The 21,135-nt window shown below is 35.6% G+C and overlaps 1 protein-coding gene and 1 long non-coding RNA gene across 5 annotated transcripts in view; one reads left to right on the top strand and one right to left on the bottom strand.

The window, feature by feature from the left end:
• Nucleotides 1-21,135, top strand: part of LOC129739170 (lysoplasmalogenase-like protein TMEM86A) — a 28,244-nt gene that overhangs the window by 2,059 nt on the left and 5,050 nt on the right. For 2 of the 4 annotated variants that reach the window (XM_055730584.1, XM_055730583.1), the window contains one exon: nt 8,479-8,610. In XM_055730584.1, the coding sequence (XP_055586559.1) occupies nt 8,584-8,610 (27 nt within the window). In that variant the 5' untranslated portion in view covers nt 8,479-8,583. Of the gene's footprint in view, nt 1-7,934; nt 8,090-8,478; nt 8,611-21,135 lie in introns of those variants that run through there. The other 2 variants (XM_055730586.1, XM_055730585.1) reach the window with 2 other exon arrangements.
• On the bottom strand, nt 15,649-17,077 carry LOC129739171 (uncharacterized). The gene is made up of 4 exons (XR_008735761.1): nt 16,715-17,077; nt 16,321-16,645; nt 16,047-16,259; nt 15,649-15,985 (listed from the first exon to the last, which is right to left on the bottom strand). It is a non-coding gene; the product is annotated as an uncharacterized LOC129739171 (long non-coding RNA).

Genomic DNA, 21,135 nt, shown 5'->3' with positions numbered 1-21,135 from the left:
TTGTTTTCAATGTAATTTTATATTGAGATATATTTTTTAGATCAGGGCGTGTAAACATACATCATACAAAATTAAGTTTATACAAACGATTCAAAAATAGATCAAAAAGAGTGTAAAATTACATCAGTTTTGGATTACACTGGTCAAAAAGTAGATCACTCGTATTTTAGATTGGGTATACTTTTAGAAATTTTTTGCTGTGTATTATTACTTTTGTTTTTTATTAAAGTTGATTTCTTCTCTGCATATCCTTCATCTCATCTCTATGTACATTCTTTCTCACATCTATTCTCAAAAGAAACTTTTATTTACAGACTCATGTTTTCCTTAAAAACATTTTTTGTCAAATATCTTTCATCTAAATTCTACAATTCTACATTACACACCTCCAGCAGAAGCTGATCTAAAATCTGCGCTTTATATGCCAATCTGTCTTTTCCATCGGAAGGCCAAATCACAAGAAACAATCAGCAGCAGCAGCTTTAAAAATCTGTGCTTCCTAAGGCAACTCCGTCTTCATCCACTGAAGGCCAAATCAAAACAAACTATCAGCAGTAGAAACCTTAAAAATCTGTGCTTCTTAATCCAATCCGTCTTTGTCCATAGGAAGACCTAATCAAAATAAACAATTAGCAACAGTCTTAAAAAATCTGCGCCTCCTAAGCCAATCCGTCATTATCCACTGGAAAGCCAAACCAAAATAAACAATCAGCCAATGCTGCGATTTCTAAGCCAGTCCTCCTTTTTCTACCGGGAGGCCAAATCTCAGTTCAGCAGCATCGTTAAAAATAAGCGCTTTCTAAGCCAATTCCGTTTTTTTTTTCAACGGAAAGCCAAATCAAAACAAACAGTCAGTAACAGAAGCCTTAAATTCTGCGCCCCCTGTGCCAATCCGTATTTCTACCGGAGGCCGAATCAAAAACAATTTTTTTGTAGTAGCTGCCTTGACAATCTGCGTTCTTTGTCCTTATTCTACCAACCACTTCTTTTGTCCTGATTTTACTATCCTTACAATCCCAATCCAAAGCTTCACCCAGACATGCCTGTCGATCACAAGAGAAGCTCAATGACTGACTTTGTTTTGTTTGTTTGGCATAGTGTTGGCAAAATAAAAAAAAAGTTGTCATAGATTTTTTTTAAATTTATATATCTTCTGTGTTGCCGAATACAAACATTTTTTTTTATTAAATTTGATTTATTTTCTACATATCCTTCATCTCATCTCTACACTGGTGTTTTTTCAGCATTTCTAAACCATTAGGCATTAAAATTCAAACTCAGTTTTCCGGATTTCCTTTAATTTTAATCGAACGAACAAGAACACGCACACAATATAGGAATCTCAGTGAAACTTCATGCTTGACAAAATGTGTTAATATCAATTCTGTATAAAGCCACCCTCTCTTACCTCACGTTAGATTTGAAGACAAATTTTCAGTATTTTATAACTAATCTCTTTTTTAACCGCCGTTCTTTCTCCAAAGCTTACGAGAAATTTGCAATTGAAAAAAAGCACATCAACTCGACATCGTAGTAAAAAATAAAAAATTAACATAAAGTCGCTGTATACATCCGTTATTGTCAGAATCGTATCTTTGTCACAGTTTTTGGATAGATTACAATGTTCCTTAAATCTCAGGTCTCAGGTCCCTGGACTCAGGTCTCAGGTGTCATGTCTAAAGTCTCAGGTCTCATATCTCTAGTCTACATTCTCAAGTCTCAAGTCTCAGGTCTCAGGTCTCAGGTCTCAAGTCTCAGGTCTCAGGTCTTAAGTGTCAGAAACTGCAGAATTTAAATGGACTTTTTTAACACGGTTTTCGGGAATTAGCACGGTTTTTTTTACGCGGTACGTATATCAGTGTAAAAAAACCTTACTGTACATAAAAATGGATTTCTGTCTGTCTGTCTATCTGTTCACTGGGTGGGAGGAGGGGTCTGTAAAACAAAAGACAATTGTTTGCATTACTCGAGATCTGATCTAGCAGAATAAACCAAATTTAACATGGGAGGGTATTCAAGGAATGTTTCTATGAATATTTGGAACCCCTTCTTCCTTCTAGTGGAAAGATAGGAAGGGGGGGGGGGGTTGAGGGTACCTTACAATTTTGTACATATTTTGAGAACTTATTAGCCAATGGAACCAAGTTTGGCGTGGGAGACTATTGATATATGAGAAATGACTTGCATATCTTTTTAATTGCATAACTTGAGAACTATTCGAGCAAATGGAAACAAAATCAACTTGGAAGAGAATTTGGGTACGAGAAATGGTTCTATGAATATTGGTACCCCTCCCTCCTTCCAGTGAGTAGATAGAAAGTGGCGAGGAGGCTCCTTTAACAATTTAACCTTAACTGGAAAACTCATTAAGCAAATGGATCCAAATTTAAGGTGGGAAGGTTTTTGAATACGAGAAATGTTTTTATAATATTTTGAAACACTTCGTTCTTCCAGTGTGAAAATTTCAAGGGAGGAGGGTGCTCCTATGCAACATTTTAAATCACTCGCAAACTTATTCAGCAAATGGAATCATATTTGGCTTGGGAGGGTTTTCCAGAACGAGGGTTGTTTCTATGAATATTTTATACTACTGTTTTCTTCCAGTGGGGTGATAGGGTGGAGAGTGGTTTTTTGCATAGCCCGAGAACTAAACGAGCAAAAGGAAACAAATTTGGCATGAAAGGGCAATTGAATACGAGAAATAGTTATATGCTTATTTTAGACTGCTTTTTCTTTCTATTGAGCATAAAGTTGAGAAAGAGAGGAGCTTCCATACAATTGTTTTGCGTTAACCAAGATCTTTTCTAAGAAATGGAGCCAACATATGAGAACAATCATATATCGAGAAAATGGAACAGAATTTGGCATGCGAGTGGTTTTGAATACACGGAATGTTTTATGATTATTAGAGCCCCGTCCCTCCTTCCAGCTAGGGGATAGGTAGGAGGGGAGGCTCAAATACAAATTTAATAGCATACTCGAAAATTGATAAAGTAAACGAAACCAAATTTGACATGGGAGGGCATTTGAGCACAAGAAATGTTTCGCCGATAATTTAAAAGCTCTCACTTTATTCAGTGGAACAATAAAAAGTGGGAAGGTGGTCACTCATACTTTTTTGTAATATTTCAATAACTAATAGACAAAATGGAACCAAATTTGCATGGGAGCATATTTGTGTTTGTGTGGTTTGAGATCCCCTTCTACTGCCAGAGGGTTGAAGTTTTATTTTGAAGGAACATCTGAATGATTTTGGAATTGAATTTCAATGTTGTACAAATAAATAAAAAATTAAATAAGGATCCGTTCAAAAATTACCTAACGCAATTTTCGATTTTTTTCGACCCCACCTTCCACACCCCACCATTAACGATCCTATAGTAAAAAAAGAGACGAAATGTCACTAATGGAATTTTCGATTTTCTGTCATTGTCATTCCAATCGAGCAAAACCAAGCAGTCTTAAAGGCAGCCCCACAGCAGGGTTGCAAGCTTATTATTTCAAAAGGGACCAGACTGCGCCTCTTTGTATGTAGTCTCTTTACCCACCATTGTTATCAGATTTTCTATCCAAAATCCACAAAGCGTAAAAAAATGTTCCCCCTAATCACAAATTTCGCAAATTTTTTGGAAAGTGTAGCAAAGCACACCGGGTCAGCTAGTAGTAAATATAAAAAAAACTTATAATCAACAAGAACAGGGAGATCGCAGCAATCCTTGCTCGAGACCGGACGTTGTTTGTTTTCTCGCTGCGTTTTTTTTTGTGATTTTCGTATCGCGTTTTGAAAAAAAAACATGAAGAAATATAAAATGATTATTGATTCATGTTTAGTGTCTATGTACTTTCTTTGATTTTAAAATGGAGTTTTGAAAAAAATGTACATATTTTTCAAAGAAGTTATTCGCTTGGAATGGACGCCTTCGGAACAAAAGACTATCAAGTATGCTGTTCTTCACACGAATTGTCGGATTGAGCTCCAGTAACCTGCTCCGGATATTCAGATAAGTTAAATTCATCATCGATTTTAACTAGTAACATTTTTGAATTTACAGCAATTAGAATAAGAAGTAGTGACGGAAGAAAAATTTAGTCAGCTAAGTAGCAAGCAGCTTATATTCCACATGTCTTATATGATATTTGTGTTCAAGTTGAGGCACAAAAAAAAACAACGAAAGCACTCATATTCCGCTAGATTTTTCGATAATAAACGATCAAACTAAATTTCCTAGCTTCAAAAAAAAAAAAAGATTTTGAACTACTCTCAAGCCTCTCAGCTCAGCTAAATTGATCGTTTAAAAAATCAATTCCTTTTCACAAACTTGAATGTTTATACAAAATTGAATTTTAATACTGATCTTGACAGGTGGTCATATCACGAAAAATGATTGATATTTGGCGAACTATGAGTACCTGTTACCATTTAATAATAATCAACATTATTGTGTTCTCATGAGATAAAAGCAATTCTCTTTTCGTATGATATTAACAGCTGTTTCATTGTTCTAATTTGTTCAGTTAAAGAGATATTGTTTGCAATAATGTGTATCCTCAAACAGTTCAAAGGAAAACTTTAAAAGTTTTTTTTGTTTTAAACATTCTTTTCTTGAATCCAATCGCACCAAATTAGGAGCTATGGATCAGAGAGGTATAGGTGTTCAAATGATAGTTCAGATAGTTGATTATGAAAAAAACTGAGTTTTGCATCAGTTTGTATCCTTCCGATCCTGAAGGCCTCAAATAATATTTTGAAAAAATGCTTAAATTGTTAGTTTCGCTTGTTTCAAAAAGGATTTCTTTTTTCTTATGCAGCCGGTAAATTCACTACAATAGAAGCCCCTTCGAAGTTTCAAAATCTAAAATATGAGTTAATCGAAAAATTGTCATGCCTCAAGTTTAGACAAATACAAACAGGGATACTGGGAGGAAAGTTATAATTTTCAAACTTCATTGGGTTCTCAATCTGCCGAGCAGATTTTATCAATTTTTGTAGATATTTAAAAAAATTTCGTGTGACCGTTTTATCACATCACCATTTTAAATTAACTTCAAATAGATAGATTTGACTACAACACCTAAATTGAACATTTAATTATATGAGGTCAAGTTTAGCTAGGGACTCATTAAAAGCAATTTATTTTTTTACCTATTTCACATGTGTGGTATGTATCTTTAAAATTATTAAAAATAATTTTGGCATATCTTATACAATAACAAAAGTCGTACGCCTTAGTACAGTTCACTTTTTGTCAAAATATATTTCAAAGACCTCTAGGATGAATCAGGAGTTTCAATAGGAAACGTAGAAGTTTTAACATATCAGGAGCTTAGGTCTCGAGTGGCTTAAACGCCTACGAAGGTGGTCTTCCATGCCACACTACCTTTTCCTCAAACAATCAGCGTGGAGATTTGTGGAAGGATGGCGTACAGCCGGCCTCTAATTAACATATCTCCACATGTGCTGCACTTCCCTTCCTTCTATCGACTACATGGACTTGGCCGGCGTCGTTATTGGTTCCTATGCTAAAGTGAGATGTTGATTATCTCAAACCAATCACGGAGTGCAACAATTATGCCATTGGCCCGCGGGGGCCGCAGGATAGCAAGCTCAAGCTCAAAACTTATAATCAACAAGAACAAATTCGAAGCATTATTTCATAAAGATTCGATTTAATGGAGGTTCTGTGAATTGAAAGACTCGCACTTTTGAAAAGGTCTAAAAAGTTTTGATATGTCATGAGAAGATTTTTTAATGTCATAATTGAAGAGACTCTCAGCCTTTGGCTGGTTCGCCTCAGTGAGAATGATGTTTTATTTTGAAGAACCCTTCAATTTTCTTTGTAAAGGGGGGCTCCCACAGGAAACCAACATAAAGCGTTGCATCAATTGATTTTTACATTTATTTCCTTTTGGAAAATGTGCACTCTTATTTTAAAAATGTGGGCCTCATAGTTCGAAAAGTAAATTTTCAATGTAGATTTGTAGAATTAGATGAGAATAGATAATCTCTAATTGCAGAGTTTAACAGGCCAAACAGATAATTCGCGCAATAAAAAATAAATCTTTCAAAATGCTTAGTATCAAAAATATCGTTTTGAAAATCAGAAAATTCATTTCCATGCTAGAAACACTGGAAATACGAAAATAGAAGCAATTCATTTGTGAAACTGTAAGAAAAGAAAAGTCGCGTATTGTCTTACAAATGCTAGCTCAGCATTTGAAGAACAATGCCAAAGTTAGGATGGCAGCCATTTAACCAACCAAAATAAAATATAGATCAGGCATTAGAAAGCACATACAAATTCGAGAAATAAAATTCAAGACATTCAGACTATAGCTCAACTTTTATTTAAAAAAAAAAAAATGATACTAAATTATGTCCAAATTTTACTGAGAACAGTTTGAGAACAATTTTTTTGACAGATGTAGTAAATTACAACCCGGTCAGCTTGTGAAACAATAAAAGTGCTTGTTTTATAGACCACAGCTGGTAGTTTTAAAGCTTTCGAATCTTTTAGCACATCTGATTCTGCTCTGAAACACTGACTATAAGATAAAGGAATTGATTGGATTAGAAATGATGAAATTTTGATTAAATTATTTTAGAGTTTACTTTTTTATTCAATAACATAAATTTCCCATTGAAAGAGATAAATTATTTCAGTACTAACCGATAGGGTGAACAATTGATGATTTTATGTTGATTTTATCACTATTATCTGGAACTTTATTCCAAAAGCAATTCAATGCTTATTCAGTTATTATTATAATTCAAATCACGGCGTATGGTCTTTAAAACTAAAAAAATCTTACTTCTCAAACATCTTTATAGCTACCAAAGTACAGGTGACTAGCAAAATTTCATCATTTAAAAAAAGACGCTCCTGGTCTTTGCTAAAAAATGCCATCTTTTTTAAATATTTTTCTCGAAAAACCAAAATATATCTACAGCGTTTCGAATAAAATTCTTATGAAAAGATAGCAAATGTTTGGTTTTTCTTGGTTACTCAACAGATTAGCACCCTTTTTCTTCTATAGTTTTCGTGAACTATAAATTCGTACAAATGAAATCACCTAGAAGCGGACCTCATGTAATGGGTTACAAGAGATATTTAAATCTTAAAAAAACTGAAAATCCTCAACATTTGACGAATAGGGAATAAGTGAAAAAGAACTCCGTTAGGTGGATTGATCATGTTTTTCTTTCGTTTTCCCTCTGTCAATCACTGCGCCCAATGTTGTGCACACCTGTGTTGAATACCTAACAGAAGTTGTGGTGATTATTTTCCCATAAACCAAACCACCTCGATCGGAAAGTCATGTCATGTTGGGTGAGCTTATGAATGTTTCCGATGTTTTGTTGACGAGTGATATTTTTTTTGGGGTGGTAGGGGGGGTTGAATGATTAAAAAGGAAAATGCTCAACCACTGTTCGGGAAAACTGTTTCCGAGATAATTCGGCATTTTGGTTCAAATGATTCTTTGCTGTGATTGAGTTCAACGAGTCCATTAAGAATGATCAGTTTTCAAACTAAACTTTTAATGGAATTTTACTTTGTTTGAATTTTTATAAATTAGTGTAATTAACTAAGGTTATTTTATGTATAGATTTATTTTGAAAAATTTGAAAAAAAAATCAAATAAAGTTCATCTCTCCAGACGAATGAATTGCAAAAAACGCTCCACAACGAACCTTTTAAATAATCCCGCCACGCTGTTGCTGTACTTTGGAATCGAGGGACTGCTGGCGCGCTTGGCTTAATTTAAATCACACAGCAGCTAGCCGGCTTAAGTTTATCAACCACCAGCAGAGGGCACACGTACACCGGCACACATACACAGACAATCGGAATGAATGCGCGATTTCAGAGCTTCCCTCGCCGCCTTGATTCAGAAATGGTCATTGTCAGTTTGTCGTCACACTTTGCTCGGTTCAGAGGCCGCCCTCTACTCAGTCAGTGATTGCTCAACAAACCGGCATCGAGTTCATTCATCTGGCTTGTACTTTTTGTTTTGATTTTATCTTATCGAGATATTCCGTGAGTCTTTGTTGTGTGATTTGAAGCTGCACAAAACCAACGATAATCATAAGGTGAATTTCGCGTCCAGCGGGAATTGAGAAAGATATAAATTGCACCAAGGTTTTAATTTGAGCTCAAACGTGGATGCAGAAATTAAGCTTTGAGTGTCAATTGCCGGAACAATTCATAACTGAAAAAAGACAAAAACCATAATCACAAAATTATGCTATCGTAGGATCTAGTTTTGCTATCATTTTTCGCCGGCTGTTGACCTTGACTAGATCATATGAATGAATTATCTAATACTCTCATTCATACATCTGTTCATTCAATTCTTACGAATGTCGTGTTTATTCTAATCAGAAGCAGATCTTAAAATAACACAACGAGAACACACATTTGTTGGTGCGTACACCTGACTGAGAAAGTGTTTTTTTTCTTCGTTAAATTTGTGTTTCAGAATCAGTAAACACCGGGCCGAGTTGTTGATTAGATATTCCGAATCTGAGGCGTAATTTGGAACTCGATCGAAACCCCGACGACCGACCGTTGCGGATTGCTGATAATGGCGCGGGATGGAATTGGCACTATCGTAAGTATTCGCAAAAATACGTGAAACCATGCATTGAATTGAGAGTATTTTGGGGATGTTTGAAACGAAAGCTTATACGTAGGCTTGGATTAGCTTATCAGTTCATCGGCAGTTCAAATTTTACGACCTAATAATCAAAAACATTCGAAAACCATTGGATCAAAAGTTCGTTTACATTTTTAATATTGATACACCAATTCATTTTGGTAACAAGAGTGAAGTTATGTTTTCTGATGCGACATAACACGATGATGTGAAGAGAAACTAGACGAAACAAGCCGCTCGATTATGTAACGTAAATGAACAAGATTTCATGTGTGTGGTACCCAGCATAGATCACTCGCTGTATGAGCAGTGGCTGCATGTTTTAATATGATTTTTGATGTGTGCCAAAGGACCGGTAGATATATGGTACGCGCTGTTTACTCTTCCAACGGTAGTGACAATTATAGACAGATATAGATTTTTTCGTACAAGACTTAAATGCTTAAAGTATTTTTTTACATTTTGGAAGGCTCAAAATCTGTAGATATTCAAAACATTGTAGGAATTCCTCAAAATTGAAGAAAATTGCAAATAACATGTAAAGAAAATCTTGGGACCTAAATAATGATTATTTACGGCACGGCAACGATTTTATAGGTCATTTTTATAGTTTTCATTAATACATTATTTATATGTGAGAAATTCGTGAAACAGTAGAATAATTATTTTTTGGTTATTTTTGGATTCTGTTTTTATTAAATAGTGGTTTGTCGCTAAAACGTTATTCTTATACTTGGTAAGGTATACCGTTAATTGGGGCATCATGCAACACGTTTCAATTTCAATGGCTTCTAAAAACTTAATGTCCTCGGATAATCATACCGCTTGTGCATCAAAAGTTTTAAGGTTGATGGGACATCGACTTGACGTAGTTAGAAAAATGATTGGTTTCACTAGTTATGTATAAATTTTCAAAAACATGCTATTTTTACCCTAAGAAAAGGGGTAAGTTGCAATATACTTGTTTTTTTTTTTGTTAATTAAAATTCAAATGAAAAGGTTTGAAAATTTATAGTTTTTGATGTATTCGTGATGTCATGAAGCATAGAGCACCAATTTCAGTAAGTTTTGGTTTGATTCGAATTGAATTTTACATTTTTTTCTGCCAAAAATGTTTTTCAAGAAAAAGCATAAGGGTGCTGCATACATTTAGGTGTAAATATACTACAAAAAAAAATACTAGCTGAAATTACTAGAATTAATGTTTGGATGGATGAAATTTGGAAATTACCGAACGCTAACCTTTGATTTGCATTTTGATGCATTTTAAACCAAACTGTTGACTGAATATTTAAAATATTTATTTGATGATTTTCCGAAAAATATTTTAACACCGACAGTGTTGGTATAGACATAATAGGTCGGCAACCTGCGGCTTTTTGGATACACTGAAAATAGTTTTCAATTAAAATGTGACGTAAGTGACGATTGGAGTGAATTTTGGCCAATCGTCAATTCATGTGAATTTTAAGTGACCGTCAAGGGAATTTTTAGTGAGCGGCGAAGTGAATTTTAAGTTAGCAGCAAAGTGAATTTTAAATGTTTATATCTTTTAGTTAAGAGAATTTACAGGTGGAATTTCGTAAATTTATTTTTCGGCATATCGGTGAAAAGTAGTTATGAAATTGATAAAGATGGATAGAGAAGTGAGAAGAAAATTAACAGATGTTGAAGAGAGCGAAAGAGCATTTTTGCGAGGAAACTTATTAACGTACACCATACTTTACCCTGCAACATTTCATTATTTAGGAGAAGTAGTACCGGGATAGAGGTGGCACTACCTTAACCTATACAATGAAATCTGGTTGGTGCGAAGTCTACATGTGGTGAACACGTATACTCCGGACGGGTTTAGGCCCGTCCGGAGTATACGTGTTCACCACATGTAGACTTCGCACCAACCAGATTTCATTGTATAGGTTAAGGTAGTGCCACCTCTATCCCGGTACTACTTCTCCTAAATAATGAAATGTTGCAGGGTAAAGTATGGTGTACGTTAATAAGTTTCCTCGCAAAAATGCTCTTTCGCTCTCTTCAACATCTGTTAATTTTCTTCTCACTTCTCTATCCATCTTTATCAATTTCATAACTACTTTTCACCGATATGCCGAAAAATAAATTTACAAAATTAATTAACGGTGGTTAACTTATCTTAAAAATCAGGTGGAATTTCGGCATTTCAATTATCAATAAACTTTGTGATTCAAACCAATTTATCTATATATATAAAAAGCAATTTCTGTGGGTTTGTTTGTTTGTTTGTTTGTTTGTTTGTTTGTTTGTTTGTTTGTTTGTTTGTTTGTTTGTTTGTTTGTCCTCTATAGATTGAGCCGTCTTAAGACCTAAAGAGCTGAAATTTGGCATGGATGCTCATTAGGACCAGGAATGATGAAAAATTTTCTCAGATTTACTGAAGACCTCTTCTGAAAGTCATTGGATTATAATAAAAATTTGTACATGAGTGTCTTGAGGGACGAAAAATCGATTCCAGGTATCAAATTTAGGATCAGAGGTCGCCCAAAGGGGTTGTCCATATAACCTGTTCACTGTTTTTGTGATATTGGCGTTATCTATATATATAAAAATGAATTTCTGTCTGTCTGTCTGTCTTTCTGTCTGTTCCCTATAGACTCAGAAACTACTGAACCGATTTACGTGAAACTTGACAGGTGAGGGTATTAGAGGCCGGGGAAGGTTCCTATTATGGTTTGGGACCCCTCCCTCTAACAGGAAGGGGGGGAGGGGCCTTTCATGCAAAAGACAATTTTTTGCATAGCTCGAGAAATAATCAAGCAAATGGTATGAAATTTGGCATGGGATGGTATTTGGAAACGGGGAATATTTCAATGAATATTAGGTACCCCTCCCTCCTCTCAGTGGGGTGATAGGAAGGGGGGGAGGGGGGCTACCTTAAATTTTTTCATATAACTCGAAAACTAATCAAGATATTGGAACCAAATTTGGCATGGGAAGGTATTTTGATACGAAAAATATTTCAATGATTATTTGAGACCCCTCCCTCTTTGCAGTTGAAAGGGGGAGGGGCCTCTTTCATATTTTTTTATGTAACTCAAAAACCAATAAAGCAAATGGAACAAAATTTGGTATGGGTAGGTATTTGGATACGAAAATATTTCTATGATTATTTGAGACCCCTCCCTCTTTCCAGTAAGGTAGATATAAAGGGGGAGGAGCCCTCTTTAATATTTTTTACATAACTCAAAAACTTATCAAGCAAATGGAATTTAATTTGGCATGGGCGGATATTTGGGAACGTGACATGTTCTAATGATTGTTTGAGACCCCTTACTTCTTCCAGCGGGGAGAAAGGAAAGAGGGAGGGGAGTTTCATACAATTTTTATTGCATAACTCAAGAACTACAACAGCAAATGGAACCAAATTTGGCATGGAACGATATTTGGGTACGAGAAATGCTTCTATGAATATTTGGTATCCCTTACTCCTTCAAAAAGGTGGATGAAAAAAGGGAAAAAAGGTCTCCCTAAATTGAATCATATTTGGCATGTGAGGGTATTTGGATATGAGAAATGTTTCTGTTATAAATTGAAGCCCCATCTTTTTTAAGCGGAAGGATATAAAGGGGGAAAGGGGGCTTCCATACAATTTTTTTTTGCATAACTCGAGAATTAATAAAGCAAATGAAATAAAATTTGGTATCAAGAAGAATTTGAGTACAAAAAATACTTCTATGAATATTAAGTTCTCACCCCTCCATTCAATGGGAAGAACGGAAGGGGGATGCTACTTCCTTTCAAGTTTATGCATAACTCAAGAATTTACAAAGCAAATAAATTCAAATTTGGCATGGGAGTGTATTTCAATACGAGACATTTTTTATGTCAAACAATTCCTTTCTTGCAGTGGGATGATAGAATTGGGAATAAAATAAGGGAAGAGGAAAGCTTACATTTAATTTTTTTTTTACAAAATCCTTGAAATGGAAAAAACTGAACATGGAAAATCATTTTGGTATGATTCTATGATTATCTGACACACCATCCTCCTTTCAGTGAGTAGGTACATAGGAGGAGGGAGGTGAGCCCAATACAATTTTGTTAGCATAAGTTCTCAATTTATGCTAACGAAGCCAACAAATGGAATAAATATGGCATGGAAAGGTACTTGGTTACGAGATATGTTTCTACGATTGTTATAGACCCTTACGCTTTACAGTGTAGGAGAGGGGAAGAAAGTAGGGAGTTCCATAGAAATTTTTTTGTAAAGCTTTAAAACTTATCAACCAATGAAACTATATTTGATATAATAGGATTTTTGGGAACGAAAAAAAATGGAATTATAAAGATTACGACTTCCATTCAACAGGGAGTGAAGGGAAGGACAGGGAGATGGGGCTCTCTTATCATTTTTTTCGCATAAATCCAGAACATATCAAGCAAAAACGAACATATTTTATAAGTAAGATTGTTTGCGTTCGATTAATTTGTTATCCTCCTTTTTTAGGGCGAAGCTTAAAGAAACAGATGAAAATTATCAGATCTTTAACCCAAATTTATAGAGCAAGATTCAGAATATTAGTTAAAGTTATTTTTGTGTTGCAATCCGAAACTTCTGCTACAGCTCTCATTTTTTAGCGGTTGGTTATGAATTATGTTATAGTTTGGCTTAAAATGATGCCAACAAAACAATAAAAAATTGAAAAAAATCGGAAAATATTATTCGACTTTGAAAGGGGTAGCAAAGCACACCGGGTCAGCTAGTTATACATAAGATTGTGATGAAAATTAACACATTAGTGTTTTGAGGGATGATTTGTCGATTCCAAGTATAAAATTGAGGGTCAGGGGTCGGTCAAAGGGGTCATCTATATAAACTGTATATTTTTTTGTGATATTGGCGGAATTATACATCGCATCATTGGGATGAAAATATACACATGAGTAATTTGAGGGACGAGCAATCGATTCCAGGTATCAAATTGAGGAACAGGGGTCAGCCAAAGGGGTCATTCATATCTACTGCTCAATATTTTTGCGATATAGACGTTATAACACATTGGATTGAAACGGATTTTTCCACATTGGAGTTTTGAGGGACGGTCTATTGCTTCCAGGTTTTAAATTTTATTGTCAGGGGTTGGTGAAAGGGGTCGTTTATAAATTCGGGCCATGGGACGTTTATGCAATAATTTTGAGTGAGGTCAATTTTAGTATAAAGGTCAAGAGTCGTGCATATAAAGAAATTTTACGTGTTTCTGTGATAATGTCGTGGGTTGCAACTGGTCGAGAATAAAACACTTTCACATGTATTTCAGCTGCGTTCAATCGTAAGTAGCGATTGGTTTCGACTAGTTTCTGTCAAGTGGTCGTTGTTCAACGGGCTCATGTTTTGGTCGTTGTTCAACGGAGCAAGTTGAAATCGATCGAAACTAGTCGAAACCGATCCAGCTCGAAAGCAGGATTCATTTCTACCACCAATGGTCAGAAAATCAATCAAAATAAACACTCAGGATACGTTTCTTATTTGAAACATTCTGACTGTATAATAGGAAAGCGCCTCTCGCAACTGCTTCGCCCGACTGGTATGCAATCTCGATCAGCGCTCCACTCAGCTATGCAAACCGAGTCGCATCATTCAGAATCATCGATTTTGCAAACATCGCATATCAGAGATGAGGGAGATACAAACTGATCCATTCTGAATGTCACTCACTCAGTATCCGCCTGGTTTTTTTGAAATCGAAAACACGGCGGAAGTGAACATCTTTCCCTCACAAAGACAACTACAATTTGATTTTATTCTTACTGGTGTAAAAAACGCTGTAAATTCAAATAAATTTATTAATTGGCTATGTTTAAAAACAAACAACATTTGCTAATGATCGGTTGAATGTATCACTCACTCACTTCCTGAACCATTCACTCCTGATCCTAGACGAACATGATTCGCCATATGCATCGCTCTTTGGTGAGATTCCAATTGGATGATAGTGCTGCACTGTTTTGACAGCAAGCATCGTGCGAGGTGATCTATATGTTAGCGATGAATAGAACGAACGATGATCGGATAGGTCCAGTAGCAATCAATAACAAAACCCGATCGCTATTCGTTCAGTTGCGAAGTGCAATCAGGAACATTCATTGAAAATGAGTGATATTCAGACCACTGTCTACCACACTAACACACATGTAGCGTGTGTGTCAGACAAAGACAGAGAGCATGATTTTGTTTCGTTTTCGCCATTTCATTTTCGTGCTCTGGATGTTTTGATTCAGTCGGCTGTCGGTTCTGTATGTTTCGTGTCGGTGGGATTGTCGCTGTGCCAACTCTTCCTGCGATTCTTTTTGTGCTGTGCGGTAGAAGACGGTTTGTCAGCAATTATGGAGGAGATTGTTCTGATGCACCTCACTCAAGGGAACTTTGGAAGTTACCGTACCGGTTTCCACAGCAAACAGGCTAACATCAGGTAGGAATAAAATAAGTTTTAGGCACATAATAGCCATTTTGTAGTGCACGTAGCATTTTTTTTTAAACATGATCTATGCTGGCACCGCAATCAAACGGTTTGATGTGGTGCTTGCGGGAGGTACAGCGTTTGCCGGATCAATTTCACTAACGCGATCCGTACCAACGTATGATATAAGGGCTGGAGAAGAGATTAAGATGCTCAAAGCCCAAGTGACTCGGGGACATTTGAAATTCGGATTTCAACTGCATTGACAATAATGAAGTGAACTTTTTTTCTGTTTTTATATTGCAGATCCAGATTACTTTGCCGATTTTTTGCCGTCGAGTTTCGGATACAGCGGATGCCGTTCCACTAAAATTTAGGACCTGGGATGTCGAATACGGAAATACATGGTAAAAAATAAATATAAATGCTATTCTTTATCAGCTTTTTATACAACAGAGTCTGAATTTATTGAGAAAATTTCAATATGAATGTACTTATAAAAACTATATATATTCAGAGTTTCACTTATAAAGTTCGACTGTAGTTTTTTGCCTTTGTATTTAACTATGTTTTTTATTTTATTTTTAGAAACTTCAAACGTCCAGAAAGCGAAAAATGGGGGCAGTCTCCCCTCGATGTCCGAACCTTCACTTCGGTTTTCGAGGTCAAATGCGACGAGTTTCGTACATTCTACCAGGGTCATCTTCCTGCTTTGGCTGACAAGAGATACCAGAAAGGCAGATAACTTCAAAAGAACTTCCCGGTAGTGTCTTGTAGTCGGAATAGCTTCCTTCCTTCGAACACTTTCTTTCTCCGTGTTTGAAATCTTCCGTCTAAGGGGGCATCTATCAACGAAAACTTCCAGTTGAATGTCGTTGTTTGAAGTTCAATTCATCCTTAAAAAAAAACATTGTCAGTAAAAAAAATCTAATAAAATAAACCTTAGATCAATCTTACATTCCACACCAAAGTTTTTGGAAAACCAATGTTCCTGATGCGGTTGATGCTCCCGACAGAGTTGTTTAGGTTCGGGTCATGACCAGCTTTTAGTTTTTATCTCGATATAAAAACGCGGACCGGACTACATTCAGGAATAACATCTTCCGGATACGTTTAAAAACATCCGAACTATCCAAATATCTTCTATTACTTATTCCAAAAATCGAGAACCTATGAGACAAAATTATTTTTTTATAATTGAATTAACTTAAACTTTAATAGTTTAATGTACCTGATCCGATAGCGGGATCATTTCTGTTGAGTAGCCAGCTTCAAGCCATGGCCATGGCTTGATCCATAGGACGAATTCTGTGCCGAAACTATGCTCCCCTATCGGATAAAGACGTAAGAAATAGCTAGCATTGGCCGGTGCTGGTGATTCTACGAGCGTTCTAACCGGAAGAATCAACATCAGTATCGCACCACCGGAAGCAGCTGTAACCGTTTTTTAATTCCAACTTGGCAGCTTTCCTAACAACCCGTTTGTCGCCGACTTTCTGTTTCAACTCAACATATTCCGGTGATTCCTTGGTGTTAAAGTTATGGTAGTACTTTTCCTGTAAATACAAGATTCATTTTTAATACCAGTCAGAAAAAAAGGTTCTTACGGAAAAATATTAGATTACCTTTATCGGACCGGTACTTCATCCAGGGGCACTGGAAAAGCAATTTTTTGCTGCTATAACTTCGTCCGGCCTTTCCCAGGAAATTTGATTGATGATTCAGAAGTAGGTTCGTCTGTCCGGGGCATTTTGTTCCGTCCATTCGCTGACCAGCACCGACGAAACCACCATATTATTGTAGGCATGATGTCGGGATTAGGTCTACTGGCTCCTCCAATTGTTGCTGCAGCACCTGGCAGTCCTATTCCGGGTGGGGATGCACTGAACGGAACCATCGCTGAAATAGAAGCCCTCCGTCGACCGGTGGAGCCGACCGCGACATAATAGGCTCTGATTCATAATTTGTATCGGAAAATTAGCTTGTTTTCTTGCCCGTTACGAAACGCGTCGAAATTTTCCCGGCGCTCTGTTTTTTTTATATTTTGCGTGTGCCAAACGCACAAAACATGCATTAATATTGGTGTAAGTATGTTCAACGGACGACCTGGTTGAAATCGATCGAAGTCAATTGGAAAGAGACAGATTATCAACTGTCAAAATCCATTCCTACTTGTTTCGACCTATTTCAACCTGTTTCGACTAACTTCCATTGAACACACATTTCATCAACAAGCCAATAAACCTCATAAATTTATTTTCAAGTTAAAGGACAAGGAAAAGTGGCGACTTTAAACACTGTTGAATGTTTTACCCAATATTGACAAAAAAAAATCATCGAATTCAATAATCTAAACTTATCTTCATGTATTAATGATTGAAAGCGAAGCGAAGTTCGTACGGGATCAGCTAGTTATTGAAATAAATAAAAAAAAGGAAAAATAACAGTTTTTTTTCTAATTAATGTATTGGGTCCAAATAAATGATCCGACTTGAAAAAAATTTCCACTCAGACTGGATATTTTTGTTGCTGTTTTATGCGAAGGGAAATAAATAATTTTTATATTTTTCGACTATTCACTGATTTCATGATACTTACTTTTATTTTTATTGCGACTGAAAGTTCCCAAAAATCGTAATTGGATAGTATCTCCAGGACTTGATGGTTTGAAAAAGTAGAAATAAAGAAAAAATATAATTTAATATTATAGTTACGGTTTATTTATCACAATTTACCATCTATAAGAAACAACTAACACCATTGCAATACTAAACGATATTTTTATCGAGCTCTGGAAGTATACAATGGTTTTAATACTAAAAAATAACTCTTTTTCTGCGTCTACTAGTAGAAACATAACTCGTTTAAGTTTCCTTTCCAAACCACAATAACAAATTTCATCCCAACACTGTTGACATGCGCTATTCGTAGATTCATTTGAATTTTAAGTGATTGGTCAAGTGAGCAGAGAAGTAAGTGGACATCGAGTAGAATTCAAGTGCCAGTCACTAAAAACCAAGTGATCAGTAAGTGAATATTGACTCGCTCACTTTAAATTTAAGTGAGGGGCAAGTGAAATGTACATGAGTCACTTGAAACGAACAAATTCACTGAATGTTTACTTTTAAGTTCAAGTGTATTTTAAGTGTGATTTTGGGTTCAGTGTATGAGGCTGCAACTCTTTAGCTAACTGCGCAAATATTATATATATATATATATATATATATATATATATATATATATATATATATATATATATATATATATATATATATATATATATATATATATATATATATATATATATATATATATATATATATATATATATATATATATATATATATATATATATATATATATATATATATATATATATATATATATATATATATATATATATATATATATATATATATATATATATATATATATATATATATATATATATATATATATATATATATATATATATATATATATATATATATATATATATATATATATATATATATATATATATATATATATATATATATATATATATATATATATATATATATATATATATATATATATATATATATATATATATATATATATATATATATATATATATATATATATATATATATATATATATATATATTTGAATAAAAAATCGTACTAAACCGGTAATTGAATCTTGTGACCTGGCACACGGATTTTCATAGGTCCAGAAGAAAATTTTAAACTTGCATCCGTTGTAGGAAACACCTGAGAAAAAAAACAAATGGGAATATAGCATTTTTTGAAGCCTTATTAAACTTTTTTTTTGCTTTTGCATCAGCGGAAAATGAAAATCGTATAAGAATAAATAAAAAATTTCGAAAAATATTTACTACTTTGATGCGTAACAACATTAAAATAAAGTCTGCTTCATTTAATATTGGAACACAAACAATTGCGTGTAGTTCAGTCATTTATTTTTATATTGATGATGATGGCCCACCTCTACTCCCCCGTACATGGGATTTGGGCTAGTTATCTTATTAGATATTTTACAGTCTTTAGCCATATGTCAGTTCATTTTCCATCACTTTATTCACTTTTAACTTTCCCATGTACGTCCATCTTGATTTTTTTTTTACTGTTCGTGCTACTACTGTCTTTGTTTCAACTTTTGAACAGGGACCATCTGGGATAAGGGTTATTTTGGGAAAAGTCCCGCCCACACACATATGAGTCCAAGAAAGGGTTTTACCGCGCCCCAAATCGCGTTGCTTTTGTAAAGGTGTCATATGCGGCCCAGAGACGTATGTTCAGTTGATCATCATCACCAGGTAACTGAATTACACACATTTAGAACACGTACTTATAAACTTATTCTAGTTTTCACAAACGTCAAACACTTATTCTTAAATCTAGCTAGGACTTGTTCATTTTTAATTTCACTCGGTAAACTATTGAACATTTTCACACCACGGTAGAACAGAGAGTTTTGTGACGAAGCCAGGAGGAATGAGGCCGATCTTATTTCATTCGAAAAACGGGTTTCATAGCGATGCAGATCCGTACCTCTTATTATCCATTGTTGGAGATATTCGGGAGCGATGCCTTTGGTTATTTTGAATATAAGGAGCATTGTGAGGAATGTGACACGTTGTCGAACAGATAGCCATTGTAATGTATCTAACATGATGCGGACAGGAGTTCTTGTATTACAGCGCAGAATCAATCTCATTAATCAATTTATTAACGAATTCATAATTTGTTTTTCATACAAATGTAGCATTTTCTTTACTCTTTTATAGAAAAAAAATTAAAAAAATTATTCATTGCTGTTTCGAAGAAAATCTCGTACTTTTCCCGTAATACGGCACATTAGGCGGCGCACATCCTTTTCGTCCACCGTTTTGGCGATTTGATTCCACCAGTTCTTCATTTGAGTCATGTTCCTAACAAGTTTTCCCTTTGCCTTAAGCCTCCGCTTCGTGATTGCCCAGTATTTCTCTATCGGCCGGAACTGGGGCAGTTTGGGGGGTTGAGGTCCTTCGGTATTACGCTGACCCCGTTCGTTGCGTACCATTCCTTAACCGTTTTGCTGTAATGGCAGCTTGCGAGGTCCGGCCAAAACATAACTGGACGGTCGTGGGCACGAATAAACGGCAGAATCCGTTTCTGTAGGCACTCTTTTTTGTAGACTTCTGATGTCATTGTCTTGTCAGTGAGAAAGACTTTGGTTTTCTGTCCACAACTGCATATCCCCTGCCAAATCATGTACTTGCGGGCGAATTTATCCGCAAACACGAACTTAAATTTTGCAGATACATCCCCCCGAGCCGTCGCCAAATAAAATTTTTGACCTGGGATTTGCCCAAAGTCCGCCTTCACGTAGGTCTCATCGTCCATCAGAATACATCCGTCGAACTTGGTCAGCACTTGGTCGTACAGCTTTCGAGCACGGATTCTGGCCACATTGTTCTGCTTCAGCGTCCGATTTGGCTGTTTGCTGGCTCGGAATGACCTTATTCCTTCCCGGAGACGAATTCGTCGCACCGTACAGTGAGCGGCCTGGAACTTATTGGCTAAATCGCGGTCTGAAAGATTGGGATTCCTCTTGACGGCCTTGATGACTTTCCCACGCAGTTTCCGGTCGACAGTTCCACTCCGACGCTTCGAATGCGGCTTCCGAGCCGTCGTCAATGTTTCCTTGTACTGCTTGATAACACGCCATACGGTATTTCTGGGCATTTTAAGCTGTTTAGCTAGCTTCGATGCCGACAACAATGGATTTTCAAGAAAACTGTGCACAATTTGATCTCTCCGTTCGGCTTCCTTGGCGGTTGTTTACAAAATGCTATCGTTTGGTGTTATGACATAAATACATGGTGAAAGGTAATGAATTTCCCGACACGTGGGTGAAAAAAGTTTCCAAATCCATCCACTAGGAGCGCCACAATGAGCAAAAGAATTTGTTCCAATAATAAATGAAGCAGACTTTATTGGAAAACCCACCGCAGTCCTATCCTATTCATTTGGATTGAAACGATAATTTTAATGTATC

This window comes from Uranotaenia lowii, chromosome 1 (assembly GCF_029784155.1).
Source record: "Uranotaenia lowii strain MFRU-FL chromosome 1, ASM2978415v1, whole genome shotgun sequence".
Classification (NCBI taxonomy): domain Eukaryota; kingdom Metazoa; phylum Arthropoda; class Insecta; order Diptera; family Culicidae; genus Uranotaenia; species Uranotaenia lowii.
The sequence above is the reverse complement of the archived record's forward strand: the minus strand, read 5'-3'. Positions and strand labels throughout refer to the sequence as shown.